The sequence below is a fragment of the Lepisosteus platostomus genome, chromosome 2 (genome assembly GCF_059453375.1).
Source record: "Lepisosteus platostomus isolate fLepPlt1 chromosome 2, fLepPlt1.hap1, whole genome shotgun sequence".
Taxonomy (NCBI): Eukaryota; Metazoa; Chordata; class Actinopteri; order Semionotiformes; family Lepisosteidae; genus Lepisosteus; species Lepisosteus platostomus.
This window is the reverse complement of record NC_142612.1, coordinates 10404963-10422351: the sequence shown is the minus strand read 5'-3', so window position 1 is coordinate 10422351 and position 17389 is coordinate 10404963. Positions and strand designations below refer to the sequence as shown.

The 17389-nt window shown below is 35.9% G+C and overlaps 1 protein-coding gene across 1 annotated transcript; it reads right to left on the bottom strand.

The window, feature by feature from the left end:
• Positions 1-10392: 10392 nt before the first annotated feature.
• Positions 10393-12737, bottom strand: dph3 (diphthamide biosynthesis 3). The gene is made up of 3 exons (XM_088597502.1): positions 12534-12737; positions 11376-11450; positions 10393-10742 (listed from the first exon to the last, which is right to left on the bottom strand). Exons 1-3 carry the CDS (start codon positions 12639-12641, stop codon positions 10674-10676), a joined length of 252 nt encoding a protein of 83 aa, XP_088453628.1. The 5' UTR covers positions 12642-12737; the 3' UTR covers positions 10393-10673.
• Between the last annotated feature and the right edge of the window lie 4652 nt (positions 12738-17389).

Below are 17389 nucleotides of genomic sequence, written 5' to 3'. Positions count from 1 at the left end.
CTTTAACCTGAAAAAAAAATTACTTATATATTTACAACTTACTTTTTAAACAGGATATTATTTTTTTCACTCTTTTACATGGACATGATCTTGAGGAATTTAGACTGTATGTAGAGTATTTAATATCTGAAACACATGCTAGGATTAAAAACATTTAGAGCTTAACTACACATACAGTACTACACAATCAGTTAAAGTACCTCTCCAGTACTTTACCTCCAATCAGTAAATGAAGAATAGATAGATATTTTATTGATCCCGTGAAGGAAATTGCAGTGCAACAGCAGCTTAACACAAACAACACAGCCACAGTGTAACGAATGATATAATAATAATAGTACAATACGTACAATACAATCAATACAGTGAGGGGTGCACTAAAAGAGTTACTCACAGTCCGGACACACAAAGAACAAACTAGAACAGAACAGTACACAGAAAAATCGTATCACACATACAGTATGAATATAAATATAGATGTAAATATAGATATAGATATAAATATAGATATAAAATATAGAATACACTCCAGGGTTTTGTTGCCTAATAGTATATTGTAAGTTGAAGACAGTCTTCGTGTCTTCATCACACCTTATCAACAATGCATTCTGATGAACTTACTGATATCACTCACGCAAAATATATACCTGCTTAGATGTGACATAAAACCAGATTCTTCACTTTTCTTTTCAAACTCACATTCCTGGCTAAATTCAGTTACATTTACACTTCATTTTACCTTATGCATCTTTGGACTTAAACCAGTCCTCCACTTACAAATACATTTTCTAATATACGAACTAAAACATGTTGGGAACCACATATCCACTGCTTATGTCCTCTTTATACTTCAAATACTCCATCAGAAGATATTCTTGATATTTATACACTTGAAATTTAATATTTACTTACTGTTAAAAAGCTAATTTCACTTTGCTCAATATTGTACAAAACGTCAGTTAAATTAAATCATTATGTAACTTTCAGCATGAACCCTGTGATGTTCCCAAAATGAATTATCTAAATATATTTGCAAAACATTAATTTAATATGCTTTTAACTGAATTACTAGAATTCATTTTAGGTAATGTAATGAATGTGATTTAGCAATGTTTTAAGTAATACTAATGAAATTCTGCTTCATGAGACATCATGAGACAACATGAGAGGTTCCGTGAACTAATTTTCATGGAAATGTAATGTGATAAAAACAACAAATACCTCATGCCCAGTTTCTGAAAACTAAAAACAAACAAAAACAAATAAAAAAGACATTTCGGCTCTTGGAGTCTTCTTAGAATGTGGGTGTGTGGTTGAAAATGAGAGTTCAGAAATATAAAAGCAAGGAGATGAAAAGATAGACAATGTGAGGATGGGTAGGGGATGGTGAGAAAAAAGAGCTAAACAGATGTGAGTATGGGAGACAACGGAGAGCAGAAATCTGTTGATGAATATTGGAGATCTAGAATGAAATTAGCTGATCTTTGAAAGTTAAAGGAAGGTGTGAACCTAGTTTATGGATACTTTGGCTTCTGATAAATGATTTAGGAGTTTCTGAATCCCTGTGAAATTATGTAGAAAGGAAGGTCAGTGTGGTCATTAGCAAGAGAGGCAAAATAGCTTTGTGAACTGAACTATCAGCTTCTTAAAAATGTTTGATCCCCACAGTTATAATATCCTTAATATGGTCAGCCACACATCTTTCTGTTTTACAATATAAACAGTATAAATATAAACAATATACAATATAAAATATATTTACAATATAAATCACATATATACCTGTTGGTAGGGTTGTCTCAATGGTTTCTGAATTACATTTATTGTTTTCTTGATTACAATTGGTAAGATATCTTAGGCCCTGAGGATTCAATGACCTTGAGTGCTTCTAGTGTCCAAAACAGTTTTGCCACTTCTGTGAGAATCATATTTAATTATCATATTAATTAAAGAACTTTGTTACTCTGCTCTGCTGCCTGTTATTGTCTCAGATACATTTGACTTAGTCCTTTACAGTTTTTATGCTGTTATACTTTTTGTTATTAATTTTAGCCTCCATTGCAATATTCTTTTCCATCTCTCTCTTGCCCTTTCTAATATCACCTTTTATTTTTGCAATAATTGAGTTTGCTGGCCCACTGAGTGTTCTTGAAATAACCCGTGTACTGTGTTTATGTTCTTCCTGGATATGTATTTTCAGGTGATACAATGGCTTTTCTTGCAACAATTGTCCATTGTCCAATGGAAGGTTAAGGTAAAAGCAGGAAAGAAGGCTGTGTAGCTAATTTTCAACTGTAGGGTCATGATGTAAAATAGAGAGGCTTTGTCTAAAGAATCTGGAAATAGAAAGGTTAAGTACATATGTTAGTATTTGATGACTGTAGTCAACATAAAACATTCTGGACCATAAAACTGAAAGCTGTCAAGAGCTATCGAGATTTGATAGTATCCTTACTATATGAAGTAAGACTGTCAGTATAGGCTGGCAAAACTGGGCATCCTGGGTAGTCAGATTTGTGAATCTTGGGAAGGAAACAGAACTGAGATACTGTATATGTGGTTTTCAACAATGAGATAATAAGCCTTAGAAGTAACAGTAATTGCTTATTGATCTCACTTCTTTGTGGCAAATGAGGATGTGGATACAACCTCCTTTTTAGCCAGTTGTTGGATTCTGTAAAGCTGAAGAGTATTCAGTTGTGTTAGTTGTTGAGACTTCAGCAATGTACAGGTCCTTTTCCCACACTACAACAGCACCACCCTTGCCCACATCTTTGGTAACAATATCAACTCTGTTACCATTAAGTAAGAAACGTGGGTAGGATTTCCCTCTATGTCCATGGCTTTTCACCCTGGCAGAGATAACATATTCCTTTACATTTCAAGCCATGAGAAACTCATTCCTGTTGTAACAGAAATTACAATTTGTTTAATTTTAGTGTACTTTTACTGGACTTTTTTGCTCACTGTTTTCTAACACATTGATAATACTTTGTCCATTTCATTAGGCACCAAGGGGCTTTTAAATATTTAAGAATTTCTTTCAATTGCAGTGGACTGTGTAATCTAGTTAAAATACCTATTTACAATTGTTTGACAATATCACATAGAATTGAGTGATAGCTTTTTTTACTCATCTTGTTATGATGAATCTAATTAGAATGAATGTTCTTTTTAAACTCAGCTGTTTCTTTCAAATGCTTCTCTGTTATTGTCTACATTCTTGCTTTAAAGAAGTTAGTAAGTTAACGTGCTAGAGGACAAAACCATAGAAAATCTACAATAAAGATACACAGAGAACCCAAGGGAAAAAAATAAACATCAAAGGATCAGGTATTTAAGGACTTTAAGAAATAAAATGCATGAGATAGAAGCTACTACATAAGCAGGCAATTACTTGGAAGGCTACATGGCCAAATGAGACATTGTATTTGTGACTACACAGTTTTCCGCAGTTCCAGTGTAAGTGCAGTATAGATCAAAACTAGTAAGACTAGTTTACTAACTAACAAGACTTAAGATCATTCTCCTGATAGTGGTGACCCTGGTATCTGTACTTTTATTGATTTTCTATTTATTAACCATTGCTCATCCCAAACACATGTAATTGGAGAATTAATCTTCCATGGAACCTTTATGAAAAACTTGCTGAAAATCTAGATACACCATATCACGTGAGTGTATCCATTGGTGTTGTTGCTTGTTAAAAGAACTCTAAGTTAGGCGAGATCTGTCTTTTCTAAATTACTTTTGTATTGGTGATCCTCAATTTCAGTTCTAATAATTGTTCTCATAACCCTGCATGTGATAGTCAGATTTATTGATCTGTAATTACTTGAGTCAGTTCTGCCTCTCTTCTTGTAGATGGGAACACATCGGCAATTTTCCAGTTTGTGGGATCCAGATCTACTGTATTTTGAGTGACTGTTGGTAGGGTTGTCTCAATGGTTTCTGAATTACATTTCTTGTTTTCTTGATTACAATTGGCAAGATGTCTTAGGCCCTGAGGATTCAATGACCTTGAGTGCTTCTAGTGTCCAAAACAGTTCTGCCACTTCTGTGAGAATCATATTTAATTATCGTATTTAATAAAGAACTTTGTTACTCTGCTCTGCTGCCTGTTATTGTCTCAGATACATTTGACTTAGTCCTTTACAGTTTTTTATGCTGTTATACTTTTTGTTATTAATTTTAGCCTCCTTTGCAATATTCTTTTCCATCTCTCTCTTGCCCTTTCTAATATCACCTTTTATTTGTTTGCATGTAATTCATTGTTATCCTTTTCTAGAACTGGGTACTATTGCTTTTTAATCATTTTATGAAGTGTTTTCTTATCCCTTATACCTGATCCATTTGGGTTATTGTTTTGGCTTTTGATTAACTGAGTCTTGGGAGAAAACATCTAAGAGAATCTTTTTAAACTGTTGTCATCCATTCGACTCATCCCAGACCTATCCTTTCCCTTGCCAGATCTCTTAAGACCCATCACTTTCCTTTGAAGTCGGCTTTCCTGAAATTGTACACTTTTGATTTGGACTAAGTCTGCACAGTTTCAAAACACACTTAAAATCATTCCATAAATAATCAGTTTCCCAATGGTTCTCTCACTTTTGATTACCTTACTCTGTCTAGGTGCTCAGATAAACTGGGTCAGAAAGCAGTTATTAGCCAAATCTACCATTTCAGTTCCTAGTGCTGATTTCCCTGTCTGTATGGGGGAATTTTAAGTCTCCAATAAAAATGACTTCTTCTGTAAAAGCTGGGAAGAGATACTAAGATACCATGGTCTGGAAATGTCAGGAGCGAAATTCCAAGTGGTTAAGATCTGATGACCACAGATTAAAACGCTCAACCACCCCAACCCTTTACTATGTACGCTTGTGCTAGTTAAATCTGAAAACACAAGCACTCTTGCCATTTCAACTGGGTCACTATGGCTCTAGACAAATATCTCAGACATGCCATGTTGTGTCTTTAAAGTCAGCTACATCTGTAAACAAATTTTAATTTTATAGAAAACATTTCCAGAAACTTTGTTACTTGCATTATTTTGTTGGCTTGATTAGACTGAAAAACATCCCTTGGAATCTCATCTCAGTTTCAATCCCTTCCGCTGTTGCATTCCTGAACTACCAACAGCAATGCACAGCACTTTAGACAACAGTAATATTCTTATAAGATTTAAACTTCTTCTTCTTCTTCTTCTTCTTCTTCTTTTTCACAGCCTTAGTCCCAGACTGTCCTGGGGTCAGCTGCTTTGGTTGCTCTTCTCCATTTATAAGATTTAAACAAAAATCAGAAATGAACTTTTTAAATACCTTTAATTTTTTCATCATTATTAACTCCATTCAGTATGATTCATTCCAGTCATCCACTTTCTAACCTCATTACCAGCACAGTCATTGGAGGACGCTGTCCAGGCAAACAATGGGTGCAAGTCGGGATGCACATGTGTTTATATTATTCTTATCATTATGTCAGAGTATTGTGTCCTATCACAAATAAGGAGTACACTGATTACATAGTAATTTGCAGGAAGATTCTGGGACAGAAATAAAACTGAACACCGCAATGTTGTGAATTGATTAAGCAATAAATTAGAATGACACTAAAACCTATGAGAACTAAGAACAACATGAATAATATCAGTATCAGTAATATGCTATTATCTCATTTTGGACTAGCTGTGCAGTCAATTGCAACAGAAAAGCTGGCAAGTGGGAGGTGTGTTTTTTTCCTTCAACAGCATATACTGTATAACATTCTGATGCACAAAAGAAGTCATGGGAAAGTACGGTACATTTTAACAAGATAGCAGGCCTGCCACCTTCGCTTGAAGAGAACTTGAATGAGAGCCATCCTATACCAGCCATCATTTCAGAAATAAAATGCTTCAGTGAAGCTCAGCCAGTTAACTACAGTTGCTGTTATGTGGTCTTTCAGTGAACACTAACTTACAGTAAGTCCTCATTTTGCTAACACCACTCTACTCTCATGACAAATTTGATAAAAGTTGCTGACCTTTGGGTAACATGGGGAAAAAAACTACTGTAGGAACCACATGGGATTCTTAGGTCTCATAGTACATTAAGTACTTCAGTCCTGGCAATAAGGGTAAGTAAATAATTCAATTATATAATTAAGAACTCAGAATGAAATCAAGAAGACACTGCTGCATGTGAGGAGTGGAGTTGAGGCTCCTTTCTAGCATTATAATATTTTATGGGTCTCCTGTCATTTGTTACTTTAAAGTGGTATTAAAGTAACTCATCAAACCTGCTTTTCAGGAGTTTTTCAAGACTAATTTCTGATTTTCTGGGCAGAACGTTTCCAACAGTTTCTGATGATGGATACTACACCAGTCAAACAGTGGTATTTTCTTGAAATTATTTCCTTTTCTTTTGAGAAATTGTGAACAAGGCAGAAACTTTCATGGTGCACCTGTCAAATAACCTTCAAATATGAGGATATTTGAATACAGTAGTAGTTCAGATTATTTCATAATGCTAATGTTCTGATATTGTTATAATACGAAATCACTTGAGATCGTAATTAGAGATAAGGATAATTTAATTATTAATACAACAAACGGAGATAACTGATAACCTTCCTTTACTTGTGTGCATGACCTTTTTCTAGGAAAACTGTACAGGTGGAGACAGCTTTGTATAAATTTGAAAGAACAGACTGCTTTCAGAGAAATACAAATGTCAAGATTTCCTATAACAATAAGATGTGAATAAAGTTGTATATTGAGAAATGACAATATAAGAATCAAAAATAATCAATAATCAAAATAAGAGTCAAGAATGAATAATAATCCTCATCCACAGTCCCCCACTACATGATTTGTAGCCTTCAATCCTTGTAACTGTGCAGCTTGAAAATATTTTTATATTCCAATAATACTATCAATAAATATTCAATGTTTTCAAAGCTATAATGTACAAAATCATGAAAGATAACATGCTAGTTCTCACTATCTTTTTGATTTAGGAGCAAGTTTAATTTAAATTTGGACTACAGTGCCACCTTGTGGAAATAAGGGTATTACAATAGAAAGAAGCTTCCCTTGAAAATGAAAACATGAAAATAGAAAAATATAATTCAATGATCAATTTTCCCTTACAAAAGACTTCGGCATTTGTTATGATTTAGATGTTTCCTGTGCAAACTAAAATTTAGCAATACTGATGGAAACACAAATATGCAATCCATTTATTTTGTTTGTCTTTAAATTAACTTGAAGTCTTGCCCCCTGGGCTTACTTCTTTGATTGACAGGCCACTCTCCAAAAATGAATAATTGCACCTGTTCAGCATCTCTGTGTGTGCCATGTTTGACACAAATCGGTAAAAGACATTGATATATTTCTCCTAATCTCTTTTTCAGCTGTGTATCATACAGTTCGGAGTGGACCCTTGTTTTACACTTACATTTTTTGCCTTACAATATAAACACAAGTATTTAATGTATTTAATTTAAAGTTCAAGTTCAAGTTTATCATCATTATACTCATATACAGATATATGGTATAACAAAATGCTATTTAGCTAGCTCTCAGACGATAAGTAGAACAAAAAAAACAACAATGCAATTGTATAATAAAAGAAAGACAGAGACAACAGGCAGTGTGCAAAAACAACAACAGGCAGTGTGCAAAACAACAAAAGGTAACAGGTAATGTGCAAAACGACATCAGATGTACAAAAACATGCATCAGCAGGATGAAATAAAAGGATAGAAAATTATGGGGAGTGATCTTTTTGATAATAAGGTAGAGGTAGATTTTAATGTGTGTTTGAATTTTTGATAAGAAAGAAGGCACTGTGAGGTTCAGATCATAGGTGAGAGGTGAGGTGAGAGAGGCTGGGAGTTTAATAGTTTGATTGTGCGGGGGTAAAAAAAGTCTCCATGTCTGGTAGTCCGAATGCTCCGGCACAGTTTTCCAAATGGTAGAGGGTCATACAGTCTGTAGCTGGGGTGTGTGGGGTCTTGGATGATACTTAGAGTTTTCCTCAAGCACCGTCTGTCATAAATGTCCTGTATAGATGGGAGGGCAATCCCAGTGATGGACTGGGCAGTTTTCACCACCCGCTGTAGGGCTTTGCGGTCAGCAATACTGCAGTTGCCATACCACACTGTGATGCTTTCTGTAGTGCATCTGTAAAAGTTAGTTAGGATCTGGGGACATATCTTAGCCTTCTTCAACCGTCTTAGGAAGTACAGGCACTGTTGCGCTTTCTTGATCAGACAGATGGCGTTGAGAGACCACGTTAGGGCCTCGGTGATATGGACGCCAAGGAATTTGAAGTTACTGACCCTTTCCACTTCAGTCCCGTTGATGTGGATAGGGGCATGTCTGTTTTGCAGTTTCCCGAAATCAACGATCAGCTCCTTGGTTTTGCGGACATTGAGGGTGAGGTTGTCGTCTTCACACCATGTTGTAAGGAGATTGACCTCCCTGTAGGCCCTCTCATCACTGTCTGTGATCAGACCTACAACTGTGGTGTCATTGGCAAACTTGATGATGGGGTTGGTGTTGTGTTTGGCCTTACAGTCGTGGGTGTAGAGGGAGGAGAGTAATGGACTAAGCACACACCCCTGGGGGACCACCCAGGTGTGGTTTCCAAGCCTACCAGGTCTGCCTATCAGAAAGTCCCAAATCCAGTTGCAGAGGGTGGTGTTGAGACCCAGTGCACTGAGTTTCTTGACTAGTTTGGAATGATAGTGTTAAAAGCTGAGGTGAAGTCGATGAATAGTAGTCTTGCGTATGTGTTCTTTTTATCCAGAGGAGATAGGGCAGCGTGTATGGCAATGGAGATTGTGTCATCTGTGGATCTGTTGGGCTGGTAGGCAAATTGGTACAGGTCCAGTGGTTTTGCAATGGTGTCCTTAATGTGCTTCATGACCAGCCTCTTAAAGCACTTCATGACAGGTGTTAGTTGCCACCGGTCGGTAGTCATTAAGGCATGTCACTGTGGTTTTCTTCAGTATTGGGATGATGGTGGTTGTCTTGAAGCAGGTGGGGACTATGGCTTGGGCCAGAGACATGTTGAAAATGTCTGTGAATACACCCGCCAGTTGATTGGCGCAAGCTCTGAGGACACGAGTGTTCTCACATACTGGCAGGATAACCATGTGTTGCCACAAATTACTCATAAAAGCATCCTTCACATTTTAATTTTAGCTTACATTGTATGATAACACCAGGCTTGGAAGACAAATGGTCTTTTTCCCCCCAAACTCCAGTGCTAAGAAATAAAATGTGAAAACGAAGTGCCTATATTGCTCCCAAAATAAAACGTATGAAAAGGATAAGATTTGCACCTTAATAAACTCAGTATACTGTATCTTCAAAATAAAAAGAACACAACAATGACTAAAAATGAGAGGATATCTTTCATCCTATTTAGCTTGTTTTGCTTTTTAGAATCTAATTGTTTCAAGGACCTCAGTCATTTCATACTCCTAAAACACCATGTGTAAAGACATCTTTCTAACACAATTTTCCACCTGTGTTATGTTTTATTGAAAATATGTATCTTATAACAATACATTTTATACTCACTTGAATCCTTCACACAAGTGCACTGCTGCTGATCGATTTTATGATAATGTAATTGAATGCTATGACAAATAAAATTGCATTAGATTTGCTAGTTCAAAAATTACTATAAAGAACTGCTTAATACGAGAGTGTGAAGTGAAATTGATTATTCTAGACTTAATGTAGTTATAACAAATCTTACTTGGAACTGGCAGGGTATAGTAAAGCATTAATTATTTGACATGCTCAAGCTCCACAATGCTAGACAGGACAGTTAGTTCCAAGGGGAAGACTGGCGTCTTTCACTGATGTGGCTGCAAGCCTGCAGGTATCGAGCAAGTTGCAGGAGTCACACTGACAGCTGACATGATTCTGGCTAACGAATCCCAACACAATCCTAATGATACTCTGCCTGGGGAGTCCCCATTCCTGGCTGACATGACCCTTGTGTAAATTTGTGTCATCTGGGCTTGAGAGCTTAACCTGAATTGTCCAAGCACTTTTACAGCTTGGACAACTCAAAAGCTGGCTCTCACTTTCTTTATCTTTTCAGATTTTTTTTAGAACAGTAATCCATTGATTTGAACATTGAACAGTGGAATACAGAATTTAAAAAATGTCCTGTATTATCTTAGCGTTCTCTCTAATATCAATGCTTATATTTGGAACATAAGACAGTTCTTTAATGCACTTCCACTTTGCAATCAATGTAGCAACATTATATTACAAACCACTTATTCTTAAAATAAACATGTTTCCTGTTTCTGAAGTTAAAAGTTAGGTCTTATTTCAAATGGATTTTACATAAAGTAATAAATGAAATAAATCAATCTAGCATAATGTAGTAACTACAGGATGTGGTGTTTATTTACCAAATAAATAATTACATAAAATACATCTAAAAACGCAGCAGTGATAGTTCTGTTGGATATCCATCACTTTCCTTAAGTGTCCAGGACAGCACATTTAGTTACTGTTCTCTTTTGCGTCAATAGCTCCCGTACGGTCTGCATGTTAATTTGTTTAGAGATGCCACTTCTGTCTCCAGGGGATCAAAAACACCCCTGTGTGACAGTCTTAGTGCACCCTAGAAGTTCAAAAGCTATAGGTTGAACATCAGCCATCAGCTCTTCAAAAGTTCAACTGTTCTTGCTCCAGGTGCTTCCACAATTTCCCCAGACATAAACTCTTCCTGTAGACAGGAAATACATAAAATGCAATAAATATTTTAACTCATGATGCACAAGAGAGAAAGTTTTCTATTGCAGATAAATTACTTTACATGCCTCACAACTGTAAAAAAACTGTACTTTTCCATGAATGTAGTAAACAGTTTTGCAGTTTTACTACTATCTTTTTGTCAGATACCATTACATGTCAGAAAATAAGCAAAGCAGGACTGATTCATTACACAGATGGAAGACCTCTCAGGACTAACAGACTGTTGATAGAAGTAGTGTTGGCAAACTGATAGGTGGCACCCTTACCTTGAGACAAAATTTCCTAATTAAGAATAAGCTATAGTAGGTACCTTTGATGAGTTGTTAAATCAAGGTGCTGAATATTTGGTCAATAAAGATCAAATTATACTATTGGTGTGAGAAGGGGTGTTAACCCTTGGTGGGCTTGCGCAATCTGGCCTCCCTAATTTCTCACTTCTTCATCTCATATGTTGTGTAGTGGGGCTGTCATCACTTCTGTGGGAGCTCCACTTCAGTGGTGCTTGAACAGAATCCACTGCTAAATGAGAAGCATTTAGCAAGACTTGAAAATGACTTTATGGTTAAAAATAGTGTTTTACATATTAGCACAAGATTCAACATACCTTGTCATAGATTACTCTGACTATTAGTGAACAGCTGGGACAGGTAGCTACTTCCTCGCCATTTTCTAGGTCTTCCTGGAAGGTTAAAGATCAGTTAGATCACATACAAACCAGAATAAACTCTCAATTTTTAATAGAAAGGAACAACGGTAATGGATAGACAAATATTTTGATGTGGTGTATTTAACTTCTCAGAAGGGTGTTCATAAAACTAATTCTAACATTACAGGAAGAAATGCATTTAGGGAAAAGTTATATAATTGACAATTGGTTAATAGAGTACAGGTAAAGGGTGAATGCTTTAGTTTGGGGTAATTTAATTGGTGAAGTACAACAGGGAATAGGACAAGGAGCATACTCTTCCTAATTTATGTCAATGCTGCAGATTGTATTAGATTTGGTGCATTAGTCAAATATGAAGATTATGCCAAATATGGATGATGAGCAAGCATTGTAGAAGCAGCAAATACATTTCAAATTGATTTAGATAAAATTCACGAATGAGCAAAGACCTGACACGACACATTTTATTTTATGCAGACAAGTGTTGGGTACCAAAAAAAAAACAGACCAGGAAACGGTTCTTTGCACCAAAGTATAAAAATACAAACACTAATCAGTTGTTTCGTGACTTATAAACATTTGAACTACAATCAGTTAACACTACCTGAATAAACTTTTAATTCACGCCTAGTGAACGCAGACTATGAAGAGGAATTGCAATTGTAAAAAAATCGCATTTAATTCAAAATCAATGACTCTCCCAGGGAAGCTCCACAGAGGTAACGCAGGATATCCCAAATTTTACCTAAATTAAAGAACTTAACTTTCCCTCAACAGTGTTATTGTTCACAGTCCTTCGCGACATTTCCTGTATTTCAAACTAGCAATACAATCAATTACTATTAATTTAGATCCGACGTTCATGAGTTTCGAAAACTATTTCAACAGAAAAGCGTGTTAAACCACTTGATACAAAATCTTATTTAAAAAGAGAAAATACGTAGTTTCTTTAAAAATCCATTAACTGTATGGAAGACAATTACATGCTGCATAATTAATTAAGTACATTAATTCTGAAGTAAATTGAGACCTACAGAAACGTGTAGGACTATTCTTGAATAAGGCCATGTACTGTACTATATACATATTACTTACTTTAGTTATAGCGAAACGGTCCCCACATGGACAGGGAAAATAGTATGTCTCCGTTTCCTCGTCATATTCAAAATCTTCTATCTCTACTTCGTCGTGAAAAACAGACATTTTAACGTTTAATAGCAACACATATTCAAGAAAGTGACATTCCACACGCTGCCGCTGTTGCCTTGATCTCGTGTTTTCTCACACTACCGGCGCGTTTGTCTGACGTCATGTGCGCGTTGCATTTTGGAACTGGTATTTCTTATCCCTTCATCCCCTTTTACCGGTATAGTTTATATAAAACTATGTTAAAATAAATCTCTAATAACTATCACAGTAGCGTGTTTTGGCTATGGGATTAACAGTTTCCAATTTACTTGAGTATGGATTATTGTAAAATAATTTTACAGCTCGAAGTTTATTTGTTTTGCCCTTTTATTGTTTTCTTCTACTCTGTGTTAAAAAAAAAACGTCCTTTGCGAATAGAATTGGTTTTTTTATGGCTGTACTAAAGAAAGTAGCAGCACCCCCATTTTAATAAGATTACTGCTGACATTTCGTTTAAATCATAAAATAAGATTTCAAGCTTACACATCCTTAGTGGAGTGCAGGGCTGGTGATTGTGGTGTAGAGTTGTTTTGCATTTTGAGAAACACTGTTCATATGTTCATATGTTCATATGTTCACTCTTCAGGTGGGGAGCTGCATCAGCATGCGTAAGCTGCAAAGGAACAAGTCATAGATTTATTCCATGCTAAAAAGAGAAGAAAGAAAACAACGTTTCGGAGTTCCTTTCTTCTCTTTTCAGCATGGAATAAACCTTAACTTGTTTCTAAAAAGAAATAAGTTTACTGTCTAATATTGAATTATAAACCAGAAACCACAAGCTACACTGTTTCACATTAAATTCACCAAATCACAACATTCCATAATGTTTTATTTTTACTTAGGCTTTATGTTTTGTAGTGTTTGGACCCTTTAAAAACACTTGATGCATCCACTTATAAATTTTGTTAGTTTACTACTCTCTAACATTACAAATATAATAGAAACACAATGTTTTTTTGGTTTTAAAGCGTACACATCATGGTTCATGCTTAAGTCAAAGCATGCATATGGAACAAAGAAATCTAGATAATTTGGCTGGCCGCTGACATATGTATGCCATAGGATAATGGTTGATACAAAAGCAACAGCTTCTTGTGCCTTGTCCAGATTAGGGACAGAACCTTTCAAACTGAAATTTTAATTCAGCACCTGTCAAAGACATTTCAGACAAGAATATTTTTTTAAAAGAATGTATAAAAGAAAAATAAAGGAAAGTGATTGAGATTCAGGCCACAGATTCCCGCCGTGTACCTGTTGCTTACCTGGATATGTTCTGACAGGCTCCCTGTACTGGATAAAGTGTGTTTTGCTTCTCAGTAATACGTTCTTGTAAGTATGAACAGCAGGGGGAGCCTGAAGAAGAAAAAACCTTCATGTTATTTGTTTGGGAAGGAACGTTTTGTTTAAAATGAGAAAACCGTGACAGTAACAGTGGCAAATAACACTGAATCTGACAGCTTTTAATGGAGCAAGTGGTCTGATGAGACACAAAGTACTTCTACTTGAGCGTTCTGTTCATAATATAAAACTTGTAAGCATCCTATAACTGTATCCCGTACCTGCAAAGTGTAATAATTTGAAAAATAAAATCTTATTTATTTAATGAGGCTGATAAACAATGATTACAGTCCATGCAATTCTGGATTATGCGAATCTATACTAAGTAGTCAATACTTGCATCTCTGTCATGTCTAAATGTCTAACTGTAGGTAAAGATGAGGAAGAAGCTTCGGTTGTTAGAATAATAAAGAATGATGATTCAGGTACAGTATTTTGACCTTGAGTTTTTTTTAACAATCTGTCAAGTGAATCATACAATTCAGGTCCTATTCTTCAGCAATGAGAATGCAAACTTTGTTTATAAAGGTAATGCGTGCATACAGTTTGCAGCAGGCTCTTCAAGTATTTCTTTGCAGGGTTTGTAGTTTTACTGTGCTCCCAGTGTTAGCATAGACAATCCTGCTAACACTGCAGGATTCTACAATCCATCCATTTTCTAATGACTTAATCCCATTCAGGGTCACAGGGGAGCAGAAACCTGTCCTGACAACCAACTGTGCAAGGCGGGGTGTACCATGGACAGAATGAGACACAAACACAAACACGGACACACATACACACTCACACCATGTTTCATATTCAGAGAAGTCAATTAACCTACTGGTATGTTTTTGGACTGTTGAAGGAAACTGGAGATCCAGAGGAAACCCATGCAAACATGGGGAGAACATGCAAACTCTGCACACCAGGTCTGGAATTGAATCCAGGGCTCCAGCAATGTGAGGCAGCAATGGTTGCAGCAAACTAAGGTTGCTGCTGGAAGAGGTGTTAGTGGGGCCAGCAGGGGGGGTGCTCACCCTGCGGTCCATGTGGGCCCTAATGCCCCAGTATAGTGATGGGGACACTGTACTGTAAACAGGCACTGTCCTTCGGATGAGACGAGGTCCTGACTCTCTGTGGTCATTAAAAATCCCAGGGCGTTTCTCGAAAAGAGTAGGGGTGTAACCCCGGCGTCCTGGCCAAATTTCCCATTGGCCCTTACCAATCATGGCCTCCTAATAATCCCCATCTATGAATTGGCTTCATTACTCTGCTCTCCTCCCCACTGATAGCTGATGTGTGGTGAGCGTTCTGGCGCACTATGGCTGCCGTCGCATCATCCAGGTGGGGCTGCACACTGGTGGTGGTGGAGGGGAATCCCCATTAGTGTCCAGAAAAGCGCTATATAAGTGTAAGAAATTATTATTATTATTAATGCTAACCACTGCTCCACTATGCTACTGCAACTCTACTTAAATCTGCAGTATATGAGGGAGCTCACTGATTTTAATGAGAACCAATTAATTAAGGTTTTGAAATAAGACAATTTTAATGGTCTCTATCTGTTGTTACTGGGGCAATTTCATATATTCATTACATAACTAACCAAACATTTTTAAGGATACTAAAGACAATTACCTTCTGATTTTATAGTTTATGATTTTCACTTGCAGTGAGTGATGGAACTTTTGCAATGGCTGACCTGGTAGTAGTGTTGGTTATTAGCTTGCTATCTTCCACAATTGCTTTTGAGCTTTTTTATTTGACCATGAATGTTTTTATTAGCAAGTTACAGAGAAACCTTATTTGTATACAATATAATATGGTTTCAAACTAAAAAGCACACAAAATGAAAAATATCAATTTGAATAGAAAAAAAACATTTTCATCTTAAGATCAGTGAAACCCCGAATATTGTTAATGCAGTTCAGCATATAGAAAACATAATTATTAATAACCTAATTTTTTTGTATACAAATGAGTATCCTCAATTGTGTAAAGTCGTGACATTAAGACATAGCAGCTCAGCTGACCATAAGTTTCATACTTAATAAAGAACCACAAAGGGTGTGAAAAATACAATGTGTAATCAGTGTATATTATACATCAAGGGATGATGATGTTAAAATTGTACAATACATTACTATGGCCTAATTTAGAATATTATATACAATTGTGGTCACAATGTCACAGAAATATACAGTACTGCTGCTAAATCATTCCAGGGAAGTGCAATATCCAATATAATAAAGGGTTAATAAAACTCATATACAGTACAAACATACCATAAACAAATGTTCTTGTATTATTTTACCACTAAAATAATAACATTTACCTTTATAATACCTTTGCCATAATATCTTTAACACAAATCTAATCAATTACCTAATTAACACCCACTGTGTAGCTATTTACAAAGATTAGAGGCTGCCCAGCAGCCTATAGTGGCTGGGTGGCTGTAACTGCAATCCTGTTTTTTGTCAGCCTGACATAGAGAGTGATCCATTATAATTAAGAGGAACGCACATGTTCCCTATATATCTCTATGTTTATCTCTGACTGACCAATTGACCTTTAAGTGAAATTTTGACAGACACAGGGCATAAGATATGGTGTATTTACATTTTCAGAAAGCTGTCTATAAAGTTACTTATCACAGATTAAATTTGAAATTACAGGCTGAAATCCTGCAAGGAAATGTATGCAACTGGATTGAGAACTGATTAATAATTACCAAATAAACATGATTAAAACTAAATGATTAAATTGGGGCGATGTAATTAGTGGAGTACCACAGGGGTATTTACCAGGATCACAGCTATTCTTAATTTATATTAATGATTATGGTATAATTCGTAAACTATCTTTCAGATAATACCAGATTAGAATGATTAGCTAACATTGTAGAATCAGCAAATGGAATTCCCAAAGAATTTGCTTTAATTCAAAACTGGGCAAACACTTGGCAGATTACATTTAATCTACTGTAGAGAAGTACAGGGTTTTGCATGCAGTTAGTATAAACGTAAAAACAATAGGAACCAATGAGCTGCAAGAAGCTACTTATGAAGAGGACTTTGGTGTTTTTGTCAACACATTGTTTACATCTTCCAGAAAGTGCTGGTAAATAATAAAAAGGCAAACAAAACTTTAGATTGTATAGTCAAAAGTACAGAATTCAAGTCAAGTCACATTAAAATTGTACAATGCACTACTGTGGTCTTTTTTAGCATGTTATGTACAATTGTGGTCACAATCTGGAATCATTCAAGAGAAGAGCAATAGAGATGCATTCCAGGACATAAAGGAATAAGCAATATCCTACACTGACAGATTGAAATACATTTTTAATTTTAAACAGAGAAGAATATGAGGGAACTTCTACAAGTATTCAAGATGCTCAAAATCAGCACAGCGGACTGAGTGGTAATGAAGAATATAAC